Source organism: Saimiri boliviensis, chromosome 17 (genome assembly GCF_048565385.1).
Source record: "Saimiri boliviensis isolate mSaiBol1 chromosome 17, mSaiBol1.pri, whole genome shotgun sequence".
NCBI lineage: Eukaryota > Metazoa > Chordata > Mammalia > Primates > Cebidae > Saimiri > Saimiri boliviensis.
The window spans coordinates 5,834,013-5,858,639 of NC_133465.1; the positions used below are offsets into that span (position 1 = coordinate 5,834,013).

Here is a 24,627-nt window from a genome sequence, read left to right on the forward strand (position 1 = left end):
CTCATGCCTCAGCCTCTCGAGTAGCTGGGATTACAGGCATGCACCACCATGCCCAGCTAATTTTTGTATTTTTAGTAGAGACAGGGTGTTACCACATTGGCCAGGCTGGTCTCGAACTCCTGACCTCAGGTGACTTGCCTGCCTTGGCATACAAATGTGTTGGGATTACAGGTGTGAGCCACTGCACCCAGTCAAAATTTTAAATTTTTGTAAGAGGGTTTTAAGATCGTAGACAAAAGTCATCATAGAATAGAACGAGAAGAGATGATAAATACAACGAAGATGGGATTTAGGTGAAACTAGCATATGAAAAAGCAGTAACTTTGTACCTAATTATAATAGGAAAAACAATCTCTAAGGTGTCTTTGAATGGTGAGAAGCAGAACAAAAAGTTAAGTCAAATTCTTCTGATTTCTTAGTCCCAATTACATATATTAAAATGGCTCAAAAATTATATTTAAAAATTTGTCTTACTAAATATGGATAGGTAATGTCTTTCATTAGGTTTAACTTTTCATGTTCTTTGCTTTATTTTTCAGGGAAAACAGTGTTCTCACAATTACCATAGACTAATGGTAATCATTGACTCTAAAGACAAAGAACAAGGTATTAATTAGTTTCCATTCCTGTCTCTCTTGATGCTTCTCTGTGAGATGCTCTAAAAGACACTTATATGAAATAATTTATAAATAGGAATTTTTAAAATGTATTTTATTTGGAAAAAAAAAAAAAGATCAACACTCTTGAGGCTTCCAAGAAGAAACCAGATTGAGGGTTCAGTTCTGTACAAAAATTACTGAGTACAAAGACACATAATCCTATTCATAAATAGCAGCCACTATAACAGTTGTTTCATTTTCTCTTTCTCTCCAAGACTAATTAGCATTATACACAGTACATTCCTTATTACAAAGTCTTCTTTCAGCTTTGTAACTATAGTATCTTTTGATTACCCTAAACTCCCATCTGCTTTTCCAGTAATACAGAAGCCACTCTTTGTAACACTTCTGACCAACTAATTAAAAAAATAAATTTTAATAAAATAAAAACAACTATCACAAATGGATGTTACATTTACACTATCCTCACTTTGTGGATCATCATCACTTTAAAGAAAACCTGCAAACTGTAAAAGAAAACAGTACCTTTTTACATACTTACTGCTGAAAGGCTGCCATTGTATTCTCCAAATTTTCTCCAGCACCTGTGAAAATGTAAACTCTATTTACTTAGATATTTTGAACACTTTAATTTTCCAGAAGTTAATTCTAATAAGATACACCCAATGAATCCTGATTTTTTTTTTTTTTTTTTTTTTTTTTGCTGAGGCAGGTAGGGGGTGGTGAGGGGGGCAGGTAGGGGGTTGACATTACAAGTGTTTTAAAGAGTGTAATGGTATAGGTTCAGTATCCCTTATCCAAAATGTTTGGGATCAGAAATGTTTTGGATTTCTGACTTCTTTAGATTTTGGAATATCTGCATATATATATAATGAGATATCTTGGGGAAAGGACCCAAGTCTAAACATAAGATTTATTTAGGTTTCATACCCACTTCATACACATAGGCTGAAGGTAATTTTACACAATATTTTAAATAATTTTATGCATGAAACAAAGTTTGTGGACTCTGAACCTTCAGAAAGCAAAGGAGCCCCTCTCTTAGTCATTTACAGGAACAATCTGTGGTTGTTTGGCATCACCATCGTTCTTGACTCTGAATTTATAGGCTACCAGTAAACATTTTCTTAAACTTATTCATATGTAAGTATGTAACAGTGAAAAATATGAAATACCACTAATGCGCTTAAAAAATAACATGATTAGGGTAACTAAGTAACATAGTAGCATCACCAGAAAACCTCTAACAGTTGTTAAAAACAGCAACAAGCTGGGCGCGGTGGCTCAAGCCTGTAATTCCAGCACTTTGGGAGGCCGAGGCGGGTGGATCACGAGGTCAAGAGATCGAGACCATCCTGGTCAACATGGTGAAACCCCGTCTCTACTAAAAATACAAAAAGTTAGCTGGTCATGGTGGCGCATGCCTGTAATCCCAGCTACTCAGGAGGCTGAGACAGGAGAATTGCCTGAACCCAGGAGGCGGAGGTTGCAGTGAGCCGAGATCGTGCCATCGCACTCCAGCCTGGGTAACAAGAGTGAAACTCTGTCTCAAAAAAAAAAAAAAAAAACAGCAACAAAAAGGCAGGTGTTTAGTCTCCACCTGTCTCATTGTTTTGTTTTGGTTTGTTTTTTCTTCAGAGAGTCACACTCTGTTGCTCAGGCTAAAGTGCAGTGGCATGATCACAGCACACCGCAACCTCTGCCTCCAAGCTTCAAGTGACTCTTGTGCCTCAGCCTCCCGAGTAGCTGGGTTTGCAGGCATGTGCCACCATGCCTGCCTAATTTTTATATTTTTAGTAGAGATGGGGTTTTGCCATAATGGCCAGGCTGGTCTCAAACTCCTGGCTTCAAGTGATCCGCCCATCTTGGCCTCCCAAAGTGCTGGGATTACTGGTGCGAGCCACTGCATCCAGCCTTGCTGTGTTTTGATTAAAAGGTAACCATACACTGTATTTTTTTTTTCTTTTCCTTTTTTAGGTGAGAAGAAACATCAGAAGCAGTTGAAGGACCAGGAATTGGGTCCTCTAGGGATGAGTAGGCATTCTGCTGGATGGATTTTTAAAATGTTTCCTCCAAAGTCATGTGCCTCATTAACAAGTTTTTGTATTGGAAGTCCCTTTTTGATTTTATAAACGAACATGATTTCCCGTCCTGTTATGAATGCACCCTGCTCTAGTCCTTCAGTAAGCTATTCACATATTTTCATAGTGTTGTCTATGGGCACTTTTTCTGCCATGTTAACATCACCTTCATTCTTATCATGACTATTATCATGATCACCTTTATTCAGAACTATTTCATCTGTTTCACCATTGGTCAATTAATGAACAACTAGAATCTCATGGTCAATGCTAAAAAACAGTACTTTGGGAGGCCAAGGCAGGTGGATCACAAGGTCAGGAGTTCGAGACCAGCCTGACCAACATGGTGAAACCCCATCTCTACTAAAAATACAAAAATTAGGAAGGTGTGGTGGTACACGCCTGTAATCCCAGCTACTCAGGAGGCTGAGGCAGGAGAATCACTTGAATCAGGGAGGCAGAGGTTGCAGTGAGCCGATATCACACCACTGCACTCCAGCCTGGGTGACAGATGGAGACTCTGTCTCAAAAAAAAAAAATTTCTTTGATATCCACTTCTTTCAATTTACTCACAAATGCAAGGCAATTTTTTTGTATATGTAAGTAGGTCAGACATCTTTTTTTTTTTTTTTAAGAGACGGGGTTTCACCATTTTGGTCAGGCTGGTCTTGAACCCTTGACCTAGTGATCTGCCCACCTCAGCCTCCCAAAGTGCTGGGATTACAGGTGTGAGCCACCGCGCCCGGCCAAGACATCATTTTTTTTCTCACTTTGTTGACACATGGAATCCTTAAAAGTCACCACTTGTGCCGGGCGCGGTGGCTCAAGCCTGTAATCCCAGCACTTTGGGAGGCTGAGGCGGGTGGATCACGAGGTCAAGAGATCGAGACCATCCTGGTCAACATGGTGAAACCCCGTCTCTACTAAAAATACAAAAAATTAGCTGGGCATGGTGGTGCGTGCCTGTAATCCCAGCTACTCAGGAGGCTGAGGCAGGAGAATTGCCTGAACCCAGGAGGCGGAGGTTGCGGTGAGCCGAGATCGTGCCATTGCACTCCAGCCTGGGTAACAAGAGTGAAACTCCATCTCAAAAAAAAAAAAAAAAAAAAAGTCACCACTTGTTCATTATCATCACTAAACATAGTCAGAGGCCAGGGGTTGCACCAGGCACACACAAATTTATCTTTATTCACTGTGTTCCAAGCATTGGCAACAGCATATAAGGTGTCCATGCTAAACTCCTTTTGAAAACTTTCTGGCAGGGAATGGTGGCTCATATCTATAATCCTAGCACTTTGGGAGGCCCAGATGGAAGGATCACTTGAGCCCAGGAGTTTGAGACTAGCCTGGGCAACGCAGCAAAAAGAAGTTTATGCATGAAACAAAGTTTGTGTCCCCCAAACTATCAGAAAGCAAAGGAGTCACTATGTTAATCATCCATGGGAACAATCTGTGGTTGTCTTAATTTTAAATAAAAGAAAACATTCCACACCCACACCTCTATTCACTACTGCTAGCACAAGAAAATGTTTTTATATTTACTCTCATTGATCCAAGGATACCCTGGTCACATGGAATTAATAAAGTCACGTTTAGGGGAAGTACGTGGCATAAACATTATTTTGTATGAGAATGTCACCTGGTGGATAAGCAGAACAGTTGTCAAGGAATAACAAAATCTTGCAGTTGTCATCCAGTCCAACCTCCCAGCAGTGAGCAGGAGCCACTGGTACAAAATGTTTGTGAAATCGATCTGAAAAGATGTCGATATTCGTGGTGATCCATGCATGCCTTTTTGGTAGCATAACGGACTGGTAAGAAATGCACTCCTTGAAAACAGTGAGGAAGGAAGCTTTTGCCTACCACAGAAAGTTTACATTTATGCATGCCTGCTACATCAGCATATCCTAACATAGCTATTCTATCATTGGCATCCTTAATTCTCATTTCATCAGCTGCAGCCAGTGTCTTTCTGGGACAGTAATGCCAAAACATTCTTGTTTCATCAGGATTATAGACTTGTTCTTGGGTCAGCTTTTCAACAGCAATAACCTTGGCAAACTTGTCAATGAATTTCTTTGCTGCTTCGTAATCAGTGGATGCTAAATCAACATTAATCTTTAAAAATGTAATGTCACATCTCTTAAATTTCTGCAAATGCGACAGGTGCGGTGGCTCACGCATGTAATCCCAGCACTTTAGGGGATTGAGGTGGGCGGATCACCGGAGGTCAGGAGTTCGAGACCAGCCTGACAAACATGGAGAAACCCCATCTCGACTAAAAATACAAAATTAGCCAGGCACATGCCTGTAATCCCAGCTACTCAGAAGGCAGAGGCAGGAGAATCACTTAAACCCGGGAAGCAGAGGTTGCGGTGAGCCAAGATTGCGCCATTGCACTCCAGCCTGGGCAACAAGAGCGAAACTCCGTTTCAAAAAAAAAAAAAAAAAAATCTGCATCTGGCCTGTTCATTATTCACAGTTCCCTTCATTTTAACTTCATCATGATAGCTCTTTGCTTGTTTCCTAATCAGCATACCATGAAGTGGCATGTATTTACTGTGATGCTGATGGATGCACTTTTTTTTTTTTTTTTTTTTTTTGAGACGGAGTTTCGCTCTTGTTACCCAGGCTGGAGTGCAATGGCGCAATCTCGGCTCACCGCAACCTCTGCCTCCTGGGTTCAGGCAATTCTCCTGTCTCAGCCTCCTGAGTAGCTGGGATTACAGGCACGTGCCACCATGCCCAGCTAATTTTTTTGTATTTTTAGTAGAGACGGGGTTTCACCATGTTGACCAGGATGGTCTCGATCTCTCGACCTCGTGATCCACCCGCCTCGGCCTCCCAAAGTGCTGGGATTATAGGCTTGAGCCACCGTGCCCGGCTGGATGCACTTTCAATACATGATTAAGATCTTCATTTCAGCTTTATGCAGTGTTTTCCTATTTTTAATTAACTTCTGTTCATCACTTCCACTTCATATGTACTACTTCCGATATATATAAAACTTGAACAGTTTATCTTTCTTTTTCTTCAGGTCATATATAGCGGTTATTCTAACACCATACTCCTCTGTAAGATATTTCACACTTACACCATTGTTCAGTTTTTACAACACCTTAGCTTTCTGTGCAACTGATAAACATAAATGTTAACTCTTTTTCTTATCACTATAACCCACAGGAGTATCTGTGGGCCTTTTTGATATTTTTAACAACATGTTTATACCAAAGAGCAGAGAATAAGCAAGCAAGCAAACAACCAAAAACACACAATGAATAATGCATATAGGTCTTGGCATCATGCAGGGCATCATGAGGAATCTGCTGTTGCTGTGACCAGTCTAAATACCTACCATTTTATTACCCTTCATGGGCATGCTTGCATGAGGAAATCTGGGCAAACTCAGAAAAGATATTGTAACTGAAGGGAGCTGGAAGGGCCTTTTTTCCTTTGGGGATGCTGAATAAGCAGTGTGTTGTTTGCTTTTCTTTTGACTGCAACCTGTCACATGTGGTCAGGTAGGGAATTTGCTGTATATATATCTATTTTTTCTTTTTAAAAAATTTATTTTTTCCCTCAAATTATTTTTTACCAGGAATTTTCCACTTGTGGAGCTGTGAGTGTGCTCAAAAAGTTTCAGATTTTGGAGCATTTCAGATTTTCAGATTAGGGAAACTTAATCTGTATTTTGAATATTTTTTAACTGCAACAGTAGGAATCAAAGATCAAAACACAACCACAGCAACACAAGAGGGTTAGACAGAACTTAAACATTATTATTATCATTATTATTATTTTGAGACAGGGTTTCACTCTGTCTCCCAGGCTGGAGTGCAATGTCACAATCAGAGCTCACTGCAGCCTCAAACTCCTGGCTCAAGCAATCCTCCAGTCTCAGCCTCCGAAGTAGCTAGGACTACATACATGCCACCATGCTCAGCTAATGTGTGTGTGTGTGTGTGTATGTGGAGACAAGGATCTCACTATGTTGCCCAGACTGGTCTCAAACTCAAACTCCTGGACTCAAGCAATCCTCCTGCCTCAGCTTCCCAGTGCTGGGATTACAGGCATGAGCCACTGTGACTGGCCTAACCATGATTTTTAAGCTGTAATATCTGCTTATTTGTCAAAGGAAAGACCAAAGAGGACTTGGTACACATACATCTCCTCAGATAGAGTTAAACAGTCTCTCCTCTGTATCCCCATAGTCTCTTATGCATAGCTCTACTAAGGCATTTATCATATTATGGCATAAATTATTTATCTATTTCTCTCCTCCCATTTTCATGAATTGCTTAAAAGAAGTGACTGTTTTAATCACCTTGACTGAAGGGAGTATAGTTATGGTGGTTAAGGGTGAGACTCTGGAGTTTTAGTATACTTGATCTCCAATCTGTTTAATAATTATGCGACCTTAGAAAAGCTATCTAACTTTCATAGAATTGGTGTAATCAAATGAATTAATAATTAAATTGCTGTATGTCATCAATTCTTTTTGTTTATTTGTTTTGTTTGTTTTGAGACTGAGTCTTGCTCTGTCACCCAGGCTGAAGCACAATCTCGGCTCATTGCAACATCTGCCTCCTGTGTTCAAGGGTTCAAGCAATTCTCCTGCCTCAGCCTCCTGAGTAGGTGGGACTACAGGCACACGCCACCACATCAGGATAATTTTTTTATTTAGTAGAGATGAGGTTTCACTGTGTTGGTCAGTCTGGTCTCGAACTCCTTAGCTCACGCAATCCTCCCACTCGGCCTCCCGAAGTGCTGTGATTACAACTGTGAGCCACTGTGCCCAGCCAATCAATTCTAAAATGATAGCTTTTCACTTTTTAACATCTCTGAAGATGTACTTTACAATTAAGGGTGTATAATGAACAATTTAATTGGCAAGCTTTTCTCTCTTTTTTTTTTTTCCATCAACTTTTATAGGGGCTCTTTTTTTTCTTTTTTTTTTTTTTTTTTTTTGAGGAGTCTCTCTCTGTCACCAGGCTGGAATGCAGCATGATCTTGGCTCACTGCAACCATTGCCTCTCAGGTTCAAGTGATTCTCCTGCCTCGCCTCCCGAGGAGCTGGGACCGTATACCACGCCCAGCGAATTTTTGTATTTTTAGTAGAGATGGGGTTTCACCATGTTGGCCAAGATTGTCTCAATCTCTTGACCTCATGATCTACCCGTCTTGTCCTCCCAAAGTGCTGGGATTACAGGTATGAGCTACCACACCTGGCCAGGGGTCTCTTTCTTAACATGTATGTAAAAAGTGTGTACTTTATAACCAAAGGCATTAGATTCAGTGAAATTCTATAGTAAACATTCGGAGAAACATTAAAATCATAGTGATAATGGCAATAGTAATAATAATAACAATCATTAGCATGATTGTTAAAGAGTAGGTGCTTGGTAAATGTCCATTAATTAACTGGAATAATAAATAATATTGTAATTTTACAGATTTTTATGTGAACATACTGAATTATAAAAAATAGTCTAATGTTATATAGTATGTAAAAAATGTTAACTAACTTTATGGATGCTACTCAAAAGTTAAAAAAAAATTTTTTTTTTTTTTTTTTTTTTCTTTGAGACGGAGTTTCGCTCTTGTTACCTAGGCTGGAGTGCAATGGCCCGATCTCGGCTCACTGCAACCTATGCCTCCTGGGTTCAGGCAATTCTCCTGTCTCAGCCTCCTGAGTAGCTGGGATTACAGGCACACACCACCATGCCCAGCTAACTTTTTGTATTTTTAGTAGAGACGGGGTTTCACCTTGTTGACCAGGATGGTCTTGATCTCTTGACCTCGTGATCCACCTGCCTCAGCCTCCCAAAGTGCTGGGATTACAGGCTTGAGCTACCACGCCCGGCCCCCCCAAAAAAACTTTTTTTTTTTAAAGACAGAAAGTCTTGCTCTGTCGCTCAGGCTGGAGTATAGCAGCACAATCTTGGCTCACTGCAACCTCCACTTCCTGGGTTCAAGCAATTCTCGTGTCTCAGCCTCCTGAGTAGCTAGGACTACAGGCACATGCCACCATATCTGGATAATTTTTGTATTTTTACAGGTGTACATCACCACACACAGCTAATTTTTGTGTTTTTTTTTTTTTTTTTTTTGAGACGGAATTTCTCTCTTGTTTCCCAGGCTGGAGTGCAATGGCGCAATCTCGGCTCACCGCAACCTCCGCCTCCTGGGTTCAGGCAATTCTCCTGCCTCAGCCTCCTGAGTAGCTGGGATTACAGGCACGCGCCACCATGCCCAGCTAATTTTTTGTATTTTTAGTAGAGACAGGGTTTCACCATGTTGACCAGGATGGTCTCGATCTTTTGACCTCGTGATCCACCCGCCTTGGCCTCCCAAAGTGCTGGGATTACAGGCTTGAGCCACCGCGCCTGGCTTAATTTTTGTATTTTTAATAGAGACAGGGTTTCACTATGTTGGTCAGGCTGGTCTCAAACTCCTGACCTCGTGATTTGCCCACCTTGGCCTCCCAAAGTGCTGGTATTATAGGCATTAGCCACCATGCCAAGCCCCGTTAGATTGTATTCTTATGATGACCTAATTAATAATCAATAGAAATATATGATATGCAGAAGCAAATATATTGGTTTTAATGTGCTAAAATTTCATCACTTTAGCAGAAGGAAGATACCCATGTTAAAAAAATAAAAAACACGAGTTTGATTTTAGATTCACTTGGTTACTAGACTTGATGCAATGATAGATAACAGATGCAGTAAATATGAAGGTTATAGGTTTATTTGGTTTTTTTTAAGTTGCCTTTTGAGGTTAGATGACCCTTTTATTGGATGGCGTTAGTTGGCCCTTGTTTTGATCAAAAACTATGGAAATACATTATATTCAGATAATATTCAAAAACAAAGCACCCTTGAATATTTCTTTCCTTTCTTTCTTTCTTTTTTTTTTAAAAAAAAATAAAAACGGGGTTTCACCATGTTGGTCAGGCTGGTTTTGAACTCCCGACCTTGGGTGATCCTCTCGCCTTGGCCTCCAAAGTGCTTGAATTACAGGTGTGAGCCACCACGCCCAGCCCACTCTTGAATATTTCTAAAAAGACAAGAGTGCTAAAGGGGTTACCAGTAAGTTAAGTTAAACTACTGACCACTTGTCTCAAAGAGCAAAGAAGTTAAAAGGACACAAGAGCCAGCTTGAAGGACCTCTCACTGGACAAATCTGTGACACTGCTAGCATCAAAATAATGATAGTGACAGATTTTAAATCAGTGAGTAGGAAATTCTGCACTCCAAGAATGTTATGGAAAAAAAAAGAAAAATTTAAGAAAAAATAAATAAATAAAAAATTAAAATAAAATAAAAAAGAAATTCTGAATCCAAGCTTGGCACGGTGGCTCATGCCTGTAATCCTAGCACTTTGAGAGGATGAGGCAGGCAGATCATCTGAGGCCAGGCATTTGAGACCAGCCTAGCCAACACAGTGAAACCCTGTCTCTACTAAAAATACAAAAATTAGCTGGGCATGGCGGTAGGTGCCTGTAGTCCCAGCTACTTGGGACACTGAGACAGGAGAATCGCTTGAACCATAGAGGTAGAAGTTGCTGTGAGCTGAGATCGCATCACTGCACTATAGCCTGGGAGACAAAGCAAGACTTCATCTCAAAAAATAACAATAAAAAAGTTATTTAAAAAAAGTTAAGAAAAAATAAATAATAAAATTCTGAATCCATTTTAATAAACGGATTCATGATTTGCTAAGGAATGGGATATTTGTGTACTTTTTAAAAGTATTTCCCTCTAAAAATTGGCTGAGTGTGGTGGCTCATGCCTGTAATCCCAGCATTTTGGAAGGCTGAGGCGGGGAGCCTCTTATTAATTATAAGGGCCTTTTCTCTTATTAATTTTAAAGGGAAAATGTAACCTCACAGTGGAAAAGCTTGGCAGACACCACCTTAACAAGTGATCAAAGCTGATTTCTGCGTTAGTTCCTTCAAGCTGACTTCTACATCCTCACTTTGAAAATAGGCCAGGTGTGGTGGCTCATGCCTGTAATCCTAGCACTTTGGGAGGCTGAGGCAGGTTAACTGCCTGAGCTCAGAAGACTGGGACCAGCCTGGCAACATGGCAAAACCCATCTCTACTAAAAAAAAAAAAATTAGCTGGGCATGGTGGCACCACCTGTAATCCCAGCTATTTAGGAGGCTGAGGCACGAGAATTGCTTGAACCCAGGAGGTGGAGGTTGCAGTGAGTCCAGATCTTGCCACTGCACTCCAGTCTGGGCAACAGAACAAGACTTCATCTCAAAAAAAAAAAAAAAAAAAAGAGAGAGAGAAAATAATAAACACATTACATGTTAAAATAACATTTTTATAAAAAATAACTTTTTTAAAATAATGTATGAAAAGAGTGGTATCACTTTATATTTTTGCAAATCTGTTTAATATCTGGTTTAAGAGAAAGCAGTAAGATTTTCATATCTGCTTCATTTATACCCACAGTCACGGAGATGTGTAGTTGGAAATGAAAGAGTCTTCTTTGATATGACATCAAAATTCAATAAGTGGTAATTCGTTTCCTTACTTTAGAGACAGGGTCTTGCTATGTTGCTTAGGCTGAAGTTCAGTGGCGATTCATAGCCATGATCATAGCAACAACTTCAAACTCCTGGGCTCAAGTGATCCTCCTGCCTCAGCCTCTCAAATAGCTGGGAATACAGGTAGGCACCACCACAAGCAGCTCAACAAGTGTTAGTTTCTCAATTGCAATGTGGAATCTAAGCCATATGAGTAATCACTTCATACTCTATTATGTGAAAATCCATTGGTCCATCTTGAACTTTGAATGATCTTTCACCCATGCATGATTTTCTTTTTTTTTTTTTGGAGATGGAGTTTCACTCTTGTTACCCAGGCTGGAGTGCAATGGCGCAATCTCGGCTCACTGCAACCTCTCCCTCCTGGGTTCAGGCAATTCTCCTGCCTCAGCCTCCTAAGTAGCTGGGATTACAGGCACACACCACCATGCCCAGCTAATTTTTTTGTATTTTTAGTAGAGATGGGATTTCACCATGTTGACCAGGATGGTCTCGATCTCTTGACCTCCGTGATCCACCTGCCTCAGCCTCCCAAAGTGCTGGGATTACAGGCTTGAGCCACCGTGCCCGGCCCCACCCATGCATGATTTTCTGATAGCATGCATAGTTCATCTAGAAACGATCAATTCATTGAATCATGCTGGCCTTCTAAATGTTGACACATTAGGCAATATTTTAAAAATCACACTTGTTAATATCTGTGTTCATTAGGAAAGTCTTTAAGAATTATTTTTTACTTTTTTTTTGTTTTTAAGATGGGGTTTGATGGGGTTTCTCCATGATGGCCAGGCTGGTCTTGAACTCCTGACCTCAGTTGATCCACCCACCTTGGCCTCCTAAAGTGCTAGGATTACAGGCATGAGCCACCGTGCCTGGCCTTGTATTTTAATTTAAACGATGTCAAGCTCATCATGGTGACAGATACAAGTTTTCTAAAATTCTAATTTTTATTGAAAGCTCAAATTAAGCTGGTCCAAAGGTAGTGAGTTATCTCAATTGATTGTTCACAGTCAGTTACAGATCGAACTCCTTGTTCTACTCTTTCCCTCCTTCTCACTACTGCACTTGACTAGTCTAAAAAATAAAAATAAAAATGAAAAAGAAAGTTGAAAATTAATCTTGGTGCTGCCTCAATACAAGTCAGCTAGATTATTTTCTTAAAGTAACAGACTCACTTTATTCATTTCCAAGAACATAACTGCTTGCAGACAGGTGCGGCGGCTTACAACTGTAATCCCAGCACTTTGAGGGGCTGAGGCAGGTGGATCACGAAGTAAAGAGATTGCAATCATCCAACATGGTGAAACCCTGTCTCTACTAAAAATACAAAACTTAGCTGGGCATAGTGGTGCGCGCCTGTAGTTCCAGCTACTCAGGAGGCTGAGGCAGGTGAATTTGCTTGAACCTGGGAGACGGAGACTGCAGTGGGCCGAGATTCAGCCATTGCACTCCAGCCTGGGCAATAGAGTGAGACTACATCTCAAAAAAAAAAGAGCATATAGACCAATGGAACAGAACAGAGGCCTTGGAGGCAACACAACATATCTACAACCATCCGATCTTTGACAAACCTGACAAGAACAAGCAATGGGGAAGGGATTCCCTGTTTAATAAATGGTGTTGGGAAAACTGGCTAGCCATGTGCAGAAAGCAGAAACTGGACCCCTTCCTGACACCTTACATTAAAATTAACTCCGATGGATTAAAGCCCCTAACACCATAAAAACCTTAGAAGAAAATCTAGGCAAAACCATTCAGCACATAAGCGTAGGCAAGGACTTCATGACCAAAACACCAAAAGCACTGGCAACAAAAGCCAAAATAGACAAATGGGAACTAATCAAATTCCACAGCTTCAGGCTGGGCATGGTGGCTCATGCCTGTAATCCAAGCACTTTGGAGGCCAAGGTGGGAGGATCACCTGAGGTTGAGAGTTCAAGACCAGCCTGACCAACATGGTGAAACCCCGTCTTTAAAAAAAAAAAAAAAAAAAAAAAAAAAAAAAAAAAAAATTCCACAGCTTCTGCATGGCAAAAGAAACAGTGATTAGAGTTAATCGGCAACCAACAGAATGGGAAAAAATTTTTGCAGTCTACCCATCTGACAAAGGGCTGATATCCAGAATTTACGAAGAACTAAAACAGATTTACAAGAAAAAAGCAAACAAGCCCATTCAAAAGTGGGCAAAGGATATGAACAGACACTTTACAAAAGAAGACATACATGAGGCCAACAAACATATGAAAAAATGCTCATCATCACTGGTCATTAGAGAAATGCAAATCCAAACTACATTGAGATACGATCTCACGCCAGTTAGAATGGTGACCATTAAAAAATCTGGAGACAACAGATGCTGGAGAGGATGTGGAGAAATAGGAACATTTTTACACTGTTGGTGGGAGTGTAAATTAGTTCAACCATTGTGGAAGACAGTGTGGCGATTCCTCAAGGACCTAGACATAGAAATTTCATTTCACCCAGCAATCCCATTACTGGGTATATATCTAAAGGATTATAAATCGTTCTACTATAAGGACACATGCACACAAATGTTCATTGCAGCACTGTTTACAATAGCAAAGACCTGGAACCAACCTAAATGCCCATCAATGATAGACTGGACAAGGAAAATGTGGCACATATACACCATGGAATATTATGCAGCCATCAAAAACGATGAGTTTGTGTCCTTTGTAGGGACATGGATGAACCTGGAAACCATCATTCTCAGCAAACTGACACAAGAACAGAAGATCAAACACCACATGTTCTCACTCATAGGCAGGTGTTGAACAATGAGTACACATGGACACAGGGAGGGGAACATCACACACTGGGGTCTGTCGGGGGAAAATAGGGGAGCACAGTGTGGGGTGGGGAGTTGGGGAGAGATAGCATGGGGAGAAATGCCAGATATAGGTGAAGGGGAGGAAGGCAGCAAATCACACTGCCATGTGTGTACCTATGCAACAATCTTGCATGTTCTTCACATGTACCCCAAAACCTAAAATGCAATTTAAGAAAAAAAAAGGATGAGTTTATGCCCTTTGCAGGGACATGGATAAAGCTGGAAACCATCATTCTCAGCAAACTAACACAAGAACAGAAAACCAAACACCACATGTTCTCACTCATAAGTGGGTGTTGAACAGTGAGAACACATGAACACAGGGAGAGAAACATCACACACCAGGGCCTGTTGGGGGATGGGGGCTAGGGGAGGGATAGCATTGGGAGAAATACTTAATGCAGATGATGGGTTGATGAGTGCGGCAAACCATCATGGCACATGTTTACCTAGGTAACAAACATGTACGTTCTGCACATGTGTCTCAGAACTTAAAGTATAATAACAATTAGGCCGGGTGCGGTGGCTCAAGCCTGTAATCCCAGCACTTTGGGAGGCTGAGGCGGGTGGATCACGAGGTCGAGAGATTGAGACCATCCTGGTCAACATGGTGAAACCCCGTCTCTACTAAAAATACAAAAAAACTAGCTGGGCATGGTGGCGCGTGCCTGTAATCCCAGCTACTCAGGAGGCTGAGACAGGAGAATTGCCTGAGCCCAGGAGGCGGAGGTTGCGGTGAGCCGAGGTCGCGCCATTGCACTCCAGCCTGGGTAACAAGAGCGAAACTCCGTCTCAAAAAAAAAAAAAAGTATAATAACAATTATAATAATAAAAAAAGAACATAACTGCTAAATAATCAAGCCTAAGTAACCACAATTTTCTACTCATTCTTTTGTTTTCTTTCTTTCTTTCTTCTGAGACAGCGTTTTGCTCCTGTTGCCCACCCAGGCTGGAGTGCAATGGCGCAATCTCGGCTCACCGTAAACTCTGTCTCCAGAGTTCTCCCGAGTTCAAGCGATTATCCTACCTCAGCCTCCCAAGTATTTGGGATCACAGGCATGTGCTACCACACACAGCTAATTTTGTCTGTTTTAGAAGAGACAAGGTTTCAATATGTTGGCAAGGCTGGTCTTGAACTCCTGACCTCAGGTGATCCACCTGCATTGGCCTCCCAAAGTGCTGGGATTACAGGCGTGAGCCGCCATGTTGGGCAGCTACTCAGTCTTTTTTTTTTTTTTGAGAGAGAGTTTTGCTGTTGTTACCCAGGCTGGAGTGCAATGGCACAATCTCGGCTCACCGCAACCTCCGCCTCCTGGGTTCAAGCAATTCTCCTGCCTCAGCCTCCCGAGTAGCTGGGACTACAGGCGTGCACCACCATGCCCGGCTAATTTTTTTGTATTTTTAGTAGAGACGGGGTTTCACCTTGCTGACCAAGATGGTCTCGATCTCTTGACCTCGTGATCCACCCGCCTTGGCCTCCCAAAGTGCTGGGATTATAGGCGTGAGCCACCGCGCCTGGCCCCAGTCTTTTAAATAAAAATAGTCTTCTGGCTGGGTACAGTGGCTCACGCCTATAATCCTAACACTTTATAAAGCCAAGGCAGGAGGATTGCTTGAGTATAGGAGTTCATGACCGGCCTGGGCAACATAGTGGGACTCCGTTTCTATAAAAAAATAAAAATAGCCAGGCCTGGTGGTGTATACCTGTAGTCTCAGCTACTCAGGGGACTGAGGTGGGAGGATTGCTTGAACTCAGGAGTTTGAGCCCATAGTAAGCTCTGATTGTGTCATTGCCCTCCAGCCTAGGTGACAGAGTGAGACCTTGTCACAAAAAAAAAAAAAAAAAAGGAGAGAGAAAGAACTGTCTGTCCATCTGTAATTCAACCCATCGGAGTACTCTTTTTTTTTTTTTTTTTTTTTTTTTGAGATGGAGTTTCGCTCTTGTTAGCCAGGCTGGAGTGCAATGGCGCAATCTCGGCTCACCGCAACCTCCGCCTCCTGGGCTCAGGCAATTCTCCTGCCTCAGCCTCCTAAGTAGCTGGGACTACAGGCACGCACCACCATGCCCAGCTAGTTTTTTGTATTTTTAGTAGAGACGGGGTTTCACCATGTTGACCAGGATGGTCTTGATCTTTCGACCTCGTGATCCACCCGCCTCGGCCTCCCAAAGTGCTGGGATTACAGGCTTGAGCCACCGCGCCCGGCCGGAGTACTCTTAATTTGGAGTAGCCCAACCTCAGAAATAAAATTTCTGTTCATCTGTATAGAAAATTTGCCAAGGTAGGTCCTGTCAATGCAAGGAAAAGGACTCCATTTTAGTGTTAAGATCAATTTCAAGAGGGCACTATAGGGCCGAAATTCAGTTATATTAATAATAGAGTTAATATTTTGACTTCTAGTTATCTGATGCCTGTATTTTATTTCTAAACTGGTTCAAAACTTGAGAAGGGAAAGTAAGCAATGTTACTAGTCTTCTCAAATCCCAAAGGCAAGAACTTTGTCCTAACATCTTTTAGAATATTCCACAAAAGAATGTTCCATGAGTATTATGTTTGAAATAATTTGAAATTTGAAATTTGTTAGAATTTCAGGCTAATGCCTGTAATCCCAGCATTTTCGGAGGTCAAGGCTGGCAGATCACCTGAGATCAGGAATTCGAGACGAGCCCGATCAACATAGAGAAACCCCGTCTCTACTAAAAATACAAAAGGCCGGGCGCAGTGGCTCACACCTGTAATCCCAGCACTTTGGGAGGCTGAGGCGGGCGGATCACAAGGTCAAGAGATCAAGACCATCCTGGCCAACATGGTGAAATCCCGTCTCTACTAAAAATACAAAAATTAGCCAGGTGTAGTGGCACGTGCCTGTGGTCCCAGCTACTAGGGAGGCTGAGGTGAAAGAATAGCCTGAACCCAGGAGGCGGAGGTTACAGTGAGACGAGACTGCGCCTCTGCACTCCAGCCTGGCGACAGAGCAAGACTCTATCTCAAAAATAAATAAATAAAAAATAAAAATACAAAATTAGCTGGGCTAAAAAGACTGGGCATAAGTTTTTTTTTTTTTTTTTTTTTTTTTGAGACGGAGTTTTGCTCTTGTTACCCAGGCTGGAGTGCAATAGCGCTATCTCGGCTCACCGCAACCTCCGCCTCCTGGGCTCAGGCAATTCTCCTGCCGCAGCCTCCTGAGTAGCTGGGATTACAGGCACACACCACCATGCCCAGCTAATTTTTTGTATTTTTAGTAGAGATGGGGTTTCACCACATTGACCAGGATGGTCTCGATCTCTCGACCTCGTGATCCACCCGCCTCGGCCTCCCAAAGTGCTGGGATTACAGGCTTGAGCCACCGCGCCCGGCCTGACTGGGCATAAATTAATAACTGTTTACATCTGTGATGGGTTCAGGGAGTCTTAAAAAGACATTTTTTGTTGGATCTTTTGGCTTGGGGGAAAGATGCTAGGAAAAAGATAGGACAGAAATTCAACACACTTCGCCACGGTCAATATGATTATTACTACCAGTATTTACATTCCATATTTGCCTATTTACATCTTCTATGTCTGCTTTCCATAGTAAATTTAACTGTAATTCATTTAAACCTAACAGCTGGAGCATGCCAACATATTAAGATCCTTCATCTATTTTATGTTTATTACATAGTCACTACTAAAATATTAAAAAGGTAGCCAAGCCATTAATAATTAGCAAAAGCCAGAGACTGTACTTAGCACTTTATATATTATTTCATTAAAATCCTCACCACCACCCATGAGGTAGTATTAATATTAACTATCTCTAAGAAAAAACTGGCTAAAGTCACATAATCAATAAAACAAACTGGGATTCAAGCACAAGCAGTATGATTTTGTTTTTTCTTTTTCTTTTTTTTTTTTTTTTTTGAGACAGAGTCTCGTTCTCTCGCCCAGGCTGGAGTGCAGCGGCATGATCTCAGCTCACTGCAACCTCTGCCTCCCAGGTTCAAGCAATTTTCCCACCTCAGCCTCCCAAGTAGCTGGGATTATAGGCACCCACCATCATGCCCAGCTAATTTTTTAATTTTTAGTAGAGATGGGGTTTCACCACGTTGGCCAGGCTGGTCTTGAACTCCTGACCTCAGGTGATCTCCCTGCCTCAGTCTCCCAAAGTGCTGGAATTACAGGTGTGAGCCACCTCGCCTGGCAGAAGTATGATTTTAGCCGGGCGCGGTGGCTCAAGCCTGTAATCCCAGCACTTTGGGAGGCCGAGGCGGGTGGATCATGAGGTCAAGAGATCGAGACCATCCTGGTCAACATGGTGAAACCCCGTCTCTACTAAAAATACTAAAAATTAGCTGGGCATGGTGGTGCGTGCCTATAATCCCAGCTACTCAGGAGGCTGAGGCAGGAGAATTGCCTGAACCCAGGAGGCGGAGGTTGCGGTGAGCCGAGATCGCGCCATTGCACTCCAGCCTGGGTAACAAGAGCGAAACTCCGTCTCAAAAAAAAAAAAAAATAGTATAAAATTCATAATTTATATAGTAATTAAGAAAATAGTCTTTGAGAGCATTGTTTGTTCTCCATTTAATCCAAAGGGTTTCTCTTTAGTCTTACTGATGTTTCATCAACACTTTGTAATTATTAAAAATGTTATATGATCAAATAAATTTAGGAGACACATGAAAAGTATCTAGTACACAGTAGATAATTAGCAGACAATTAGCTATTATTCTATCATATGTCAGCATCTGTACTAGTGGCTAGAAACACAGAAACTAACAAATCTGATCCCTGCCCATAAGGAACTCAGAGTCTAGTAAGGGAAGCAGCTGGATCAACAGATCCTATTACAATATAATACACTAAATACAATGTTATGCTTTAAAGAAATAAAGCCTACAGCACTTAATTTTTGAAACAGAGTATTTTCTGTTTTAAAAGACTATCAATCCTAGTAAAAGGCCAAAATGTTAAATTAAAACTTTGAAACCACAAGACTGATCTCATTCCTTTTCAATGACCTCAAAGTTTTGTTACAAAATACAACTGTGAAAACTTTGTATCCACCCATATAATATTTCTAAACACTTTCACACTTTTCAAAGAGGCTTTTATACACCTGATCATCATTACAACTCAAAGAGGTAAGCAAAGCAAATGGTCCCCAGTTTGTAGTAAGTAAAAACAGGCTTCCGGCTGGCCAGGCCTGATGGCTCACACCTGTAATACCACCACTTTGGGAGGTGGAGGCAGGCAGATCACCTGAGGTCAGGAGTTCAAGACCAGCCAGGCCAACATGGCAAAATCCTGGCTCGCTGCCACTGAACTCCAGCTAAGGTAAGTGAACGAGAGTCTGTCCGGAAAAATAAACAAAGAAACTAAGACTTGTTCCCAAGGCTAACTACTGGCAAATCTAGTATCTGACTCGGGTGATTTAAATCTTTATCATGTGGCCAGGCATGGTGGCTCATGCCTGTAATCCCAGCACTTTGAGAGTCCAAGGTGGGTAGATCACAAGGTCAAGAGAACCGCTAACACAGTGAGACCCTGTCTCTACTATAGAAAAGATTAGCCGGGCATGGCAGCACGTGCCTGTAGTCCCAGCTACTTGAGAGGCTGAGGCAGGAGAATCACTTGAACTTCAGAGGCAGAGGTTGCAGTGAGCCAAGATCACGCCACTGCACTCCAACCTGGGTGATAGAGTGAGACTCTGTCTCAAAAAAACAATCTTTATCATGTTTTTGGAGTAGACCTAATATTGTAGAAACAGGGTAGATACTCAGAATTTCAGGTTATATCAATTCAAGTGCATATACTTTATACACATAACATGATCAATGTTTCAATGGTCATATACCTAATTTACAAGAAATATCATTGTTTACTTATGGGGAAAAATAAATAAATATCAGGTATTTGCAGTTATGGCAATAGAGAATAAGCCCAAATACTAGTAACCTGCACAGAGAAACCAGTGATTGCTATTATCCATGTCTAAGACAAAAATTAAAGGCAATCAAGGGAGTAATTCCTTCCTAGTTACATATGTCTCTTACTGTCCAGAGACATAGTATCTTGCATGACAAAGTGTTTTATCTCCTCTATCACTCTGGATTCAACCGGAGTATTGAGTGTACATATTCAACAAAAGTGTATGAAGCACTGACATGGGAACTTACTACAGTGGTTGTGAAGTGGAAATTTTGCCCAGAATTTTGTCAGCACGTAGTCGGCAACCATCCCTATTTTAAAACTGCCCCTATTTTTGTTAGTAACTGCCTCTTTCTGCTTCTGTACATCAGCTTATTGCTTACTAACTGGAAAACCTTTAGGAGAAACTGCCACGTTGTCTAAAACCTGCTGCGTTGTCTGAAGTCCTAAATTAATTCCTGAAGTCCTAAGTTACATTCCCTTCCCCTTACCTATAAAAACTGTGTACTATTCTAAGCCGAGGTCCAGACTTTTGGGTGCAACCCTTCTGGGCCCGCCAGCATAATAAAATGTGTTCCTCCGATCCTGAGTGTCACTTGGGTTTCTTGTTGGGTAAGATTTTCCAGAACAGTTGTAGGACCATTATATAGGTAAAACAGATTTTTAGTCTGCAGATATTTAACAAGATTTTCATAAAACTTCCATTACATTGGCTAGGTGCGGTGGCTCATGCCTGTAATCCCAGAACTTTGGGAGGCTGAGGCGGGCAGATCACAAGGTCAAGAGATTGAGACCATCCTGGCCAACATGGTAAAACTCCGTCTCTACTAAAATACAAAAATTAGCTGGGCGTGGTGACACGTGCCTGTAATCCCAGCTACTTGGCAGGAGAATCGCTTGAACCTGGGAGGCGGAGGTTGCAGTGAGCCAAGATTGTGCCACTACACTCCAGCCTGATGACAGAGTAAGACTCTGTCTCAAAAAAAAAAAAAAAGAATCCATTACATCTTTAAATATATAAATACTGATGCCACATTTACAAATAATGAATGGAAATTTTTATATAAGAGGTAATATTGAAACGACTCAATATCTAGGAAGAAAATAGTTTAAAAGTATCTTGAACAGTAACCAAAAATTTGAGATCTAGCTTATCCTGGCTTTGATACTTGCTATGATGATCTAGCACAGTCTTTAATGCCTATGGAGCACTGGGTTTTTTCAACTTGTTGCAAAATTTCAAAGATTGACAAGTATTCCTTCTAAAACAAAATTTTGATCATTCACAATGACAGTTTAGATAGCTTTTTAGAGTATCTGGTTTGGTTTTGTTTTGGAGTTTTTAGTAAGCATACTTTCTGTAAATCAGTCAACACAATAAACAAAAAAGTAAGCCGGGCTTGGTGGCTCAAGCTTGTAATCCCAGCACTTTGGGAGGCTGAGGCGGGTGGATCACGAGGTCGAGAGATCGAGACCATCCTGGTCAACATGGTGAAACCCCGTCTCTACTAAAAATACAAAAAATTAGCTGGACGTGGTGGCACGTGCCTGTAATCCCAGCTACTCAGGAGGCTGAGGCAGGAGAATTGCCTGAACCCAGGAGGTGGAGGTTGCGGTGAGCCGAGATTACACCATTGCACTCCAGCCTGGGTAACAAGAACGAAACTCCATCTCAAAAAAAAAAAAAAAAGTAATGTGTACTGCCCATCCCCAGAATAGGACTTTACTCTGGCCAGGTGCAATGCCTGTAATCCCAGCACTTTGGGAGGCCAAGCCAGGTGGATCCCCTGAAGTCAGAAGTTGGAGACCAGCCTGGCCAACATAGCTAAACCCTGTCTCTACTAAAAATACAAAAATTAGCTGGGCGTGGTGGCGGGTACCTGTAATCCCAGCTACTCAGGAGGCTGAGACAGGAGAATCACTTAAACCTGGGAAGCAGAGGCTGTAGTGAGTTAAGACTGTGCCATTGCACTCCAGTGTGGGTGACAAGAGCAAAATTCCGCCTCAAAAAAGAAGAAATGAAGAAGAAGAAGGAGAAGGAAGAAGAAGAAAGAGGAGAAGGAGAAGAGGAGGAAGAAGAGGAGGAAGGAGAATGAGGAGGAGAAGAAGAGGGAGGAGGAGGAGGAGGAGGAGGAGAGGGAGGAGGAGAGGGAGGAGGAGGAGGAGGAGGAGGAGGAGGAGGAGGAGGAGGAGAGGGAGGAGGAGGAGGAGGAGGAGGAGGAGGAGAAGAATAAAGAAAGAAAAGATGAGCCAGGCACGGTGGCTCAGGCCTGTAAACCTAGAACTTTGGGAGGCTGAGGCAGGAGAATCACCTGAGGTCAGGAGTTCAAGACCAGCCTGGCCAATGTGGTGAAACCCCATCTTAAAAAAAATAATAATAATAATAAGTGAAAAAAAAAAAAAGAATAAGAAGATGATGATGAAGAAAAATTTTTTTAATTAAAAAAAAAAAAAGAAACAAACAAAAAATAACAAAAAAGAAAAAGAAGATAGGCCAGGCGTGGTGGTTCACACCTGTAATCCAAGCACTTTGGAGGCCAAGGCGGGTGGATCACCTGAGGTCAGGAGTTCAAGACCAGCCTGACGAACATGGTGAAATCCCGTCTTTAAAAAGAAGAAGAAGAAGAAAAGAAGATTGTTTCTGTGACAACAACTTAAATACTAAAAGTTGGCCCCTGGTGCCAATCGTTGAAGGCACCTTAGTAGTTAAACGTCATCCTACAGTTTAACCACATAGCTTATTAAAACAGATAACCCAAATAAGCAATAACATGGCATTTGGCTGGCCACCCTTTAAAACCTCTGATGCTCTTCATGAGTGGGAAGACTAGAATAGTATTGAAGTCACTCATTAGAACTATGTTTCACTGACAAAATCCAGAAGAATGATCATGTATGTCTGTATTTGTATTTCAAAATCTTATTCCTTGGCTGATACGTGTTAGTAAAGTGGTTATGGTACTAAATCAAGTTTTGGACTGTAAACTCTTAGAAATTATCATTTCAAGTATGTATTCAATTTCAAGCAACTTTTAAACTGGTTTAACATTCATCCTTAAAAGAACAGTGAAAATTGATTGAAGATAATCCAATTTCACCAAACTTTATACATCATACATGAAATGCAATGAGGACACGTTATTAACACAATAATGAAGAAGCAAAGATTTGACCTGTTATCTGGGAAGTTAGAGAGTGGGCAACCTAGGCTCCTTTTAGCAAAACACTTTTCCAAAGGAAACTTATTTTTTGTTTTATTTAAACAATACTGTCCTGTCCTAAAAGAAATCATTTTTAGTCTTTTGAAAAATCCACCTGTCCTTGCGTTTCTTTCTTTTCTTTTTTTTTTTTTTTTTTTTTGCAGTACTCAGAGGACAGAAAAAAGGTCTTAAGGTTTGCAGCCCTGGGGACCTGGACACTCTAGTTCCTGTCTCAGTTCAGCCCAAGCTCTCATTGTGACCTTGGGAAATGTCCCTGTCTCGGGGGACTCGTTTTCCCTCTCTCCACTCAATTTTGAGTGCTCGGAGCGTGGGGGTGGGACGTGCCCCCAGGCACCGCTTCTCGAAAATCCCCCGCCCTGCTCCCCGCCTCGGCTCTTCCCATCCACTCAGCCACCGGCTCGCTCCGAGCAGTGAGTCCCCGGTGCCCCCCGCCGAGCCCCTTCGGCGCGGCACCGCTCTGCCCCTTTGTGTCTCGGTGCTAGGAAGGGACCTGGCGATCATCCTTCCATCCGCCGAGACACGCTCCGCCTCCCCTTCAGTCTCGATCGGGTCTTTCCCATTTCAGAGGACCCCCCTCGCCCTGCTGCCCGCGAGAGACCCCCGCCGTGGCTCAGACTGGGGATCCCTCAGGAGACCTCCCCTTCACACAGCCTTCGCCTCCGGAGGAGCCCCCAGTCCGCGCAACCCCGTTCTCCCTCAGACTCTCAGGGATGGCGGCCACCCGGCTGCCTTCTGCGGAGCCGCAAAGGACCCTCAGCCTCCTCCCCCCACCCCCCACCTCCGCCATCGGGTTCCGGGGACCCCCCTCTCACCTCCGCGGTGAGAGATGTGTTTACCGAGGAATCGCTGCTTCTTTCTCTGGTGCAGCAAGGTCGGGTATTTAAGCAACACGAGTGAGGTCACCAAGTACCCTCCTAGCGTAGACAGTAGATAAAAAGCCGCAGTGGACGACATCTCAGTCACCGTGTGGGAAGTCTTCCCACGTCCGGGCCCTCGGAACGCCGCGGCGGCAGTAGCAACGACGGCGGCGGCGGCGGCGGCTCGAGGTCGGCTCGCCCCCAGCCGGTGCCAATGGTGCAGCGCACTTGTCGGGGCCGGCCGACTGCGCATGCGCAGCCGGACCCCCGCCACCAAGGGGCTCCGACGCGCAGGCGCGCCTGGGTTCCTGAGTAGGAGCCTGCAAGACATCCTCGAGTGAGCGTTTGTCACCTGCCTCTGTGGACGGATCCGCAGGAAGACAAAGCTTGCGAACCTGCCCGTGTGTTGGCCCATCACTCAAGCAGAAAAGACTATTCACGGAAAACCCTCATTGGAAAATCCACAGGAAAGAGGAAAGATTCCAGGGCACGTCTCAGCCCCTACTCCAGGAAATGCAAATCATTGTCA

General features: G+C 42.5%; 1 protein-coding gene across 4 annotated transcripts in view; it reads right to left on the bottom strand.

Annotated features, from left to right (window-relative positions):
• Positions 1-24,330, bottom strand: part of GDPD1 (glycerophosphodiester phosphodiesterase domain containing 1) — a 65,178-nt gene extending 40,848 nt beyond the window's left edge. For 3 of the 4 annotated variants that reach the window (XM_003929095.3, XM_074388086.1, XM_003929093.4), the window contains exons 1-2: positions 24,054-24,330; positions 1,162-1,204 (exon numbers count right to left, since the gene is read on the bottom strand). In XM_003929095.3, the coding sequence (XP_003929144.1) occupies positions 1,162-1,204; positions 24,054-24,195 (185 nt within the window). In that variant the 5' untranslated portion in view covers positions 24,196-24,330. The remainder of the gene's footprint in view (positions 1-1,161; positions 1,205-24,053) is intronic. The other variant, XM_074388087.1, reaches the window with a different exon arrangement.
• Between the last annotated feature and the right edge of the window lie 297 nt (positions 24,331-24,627).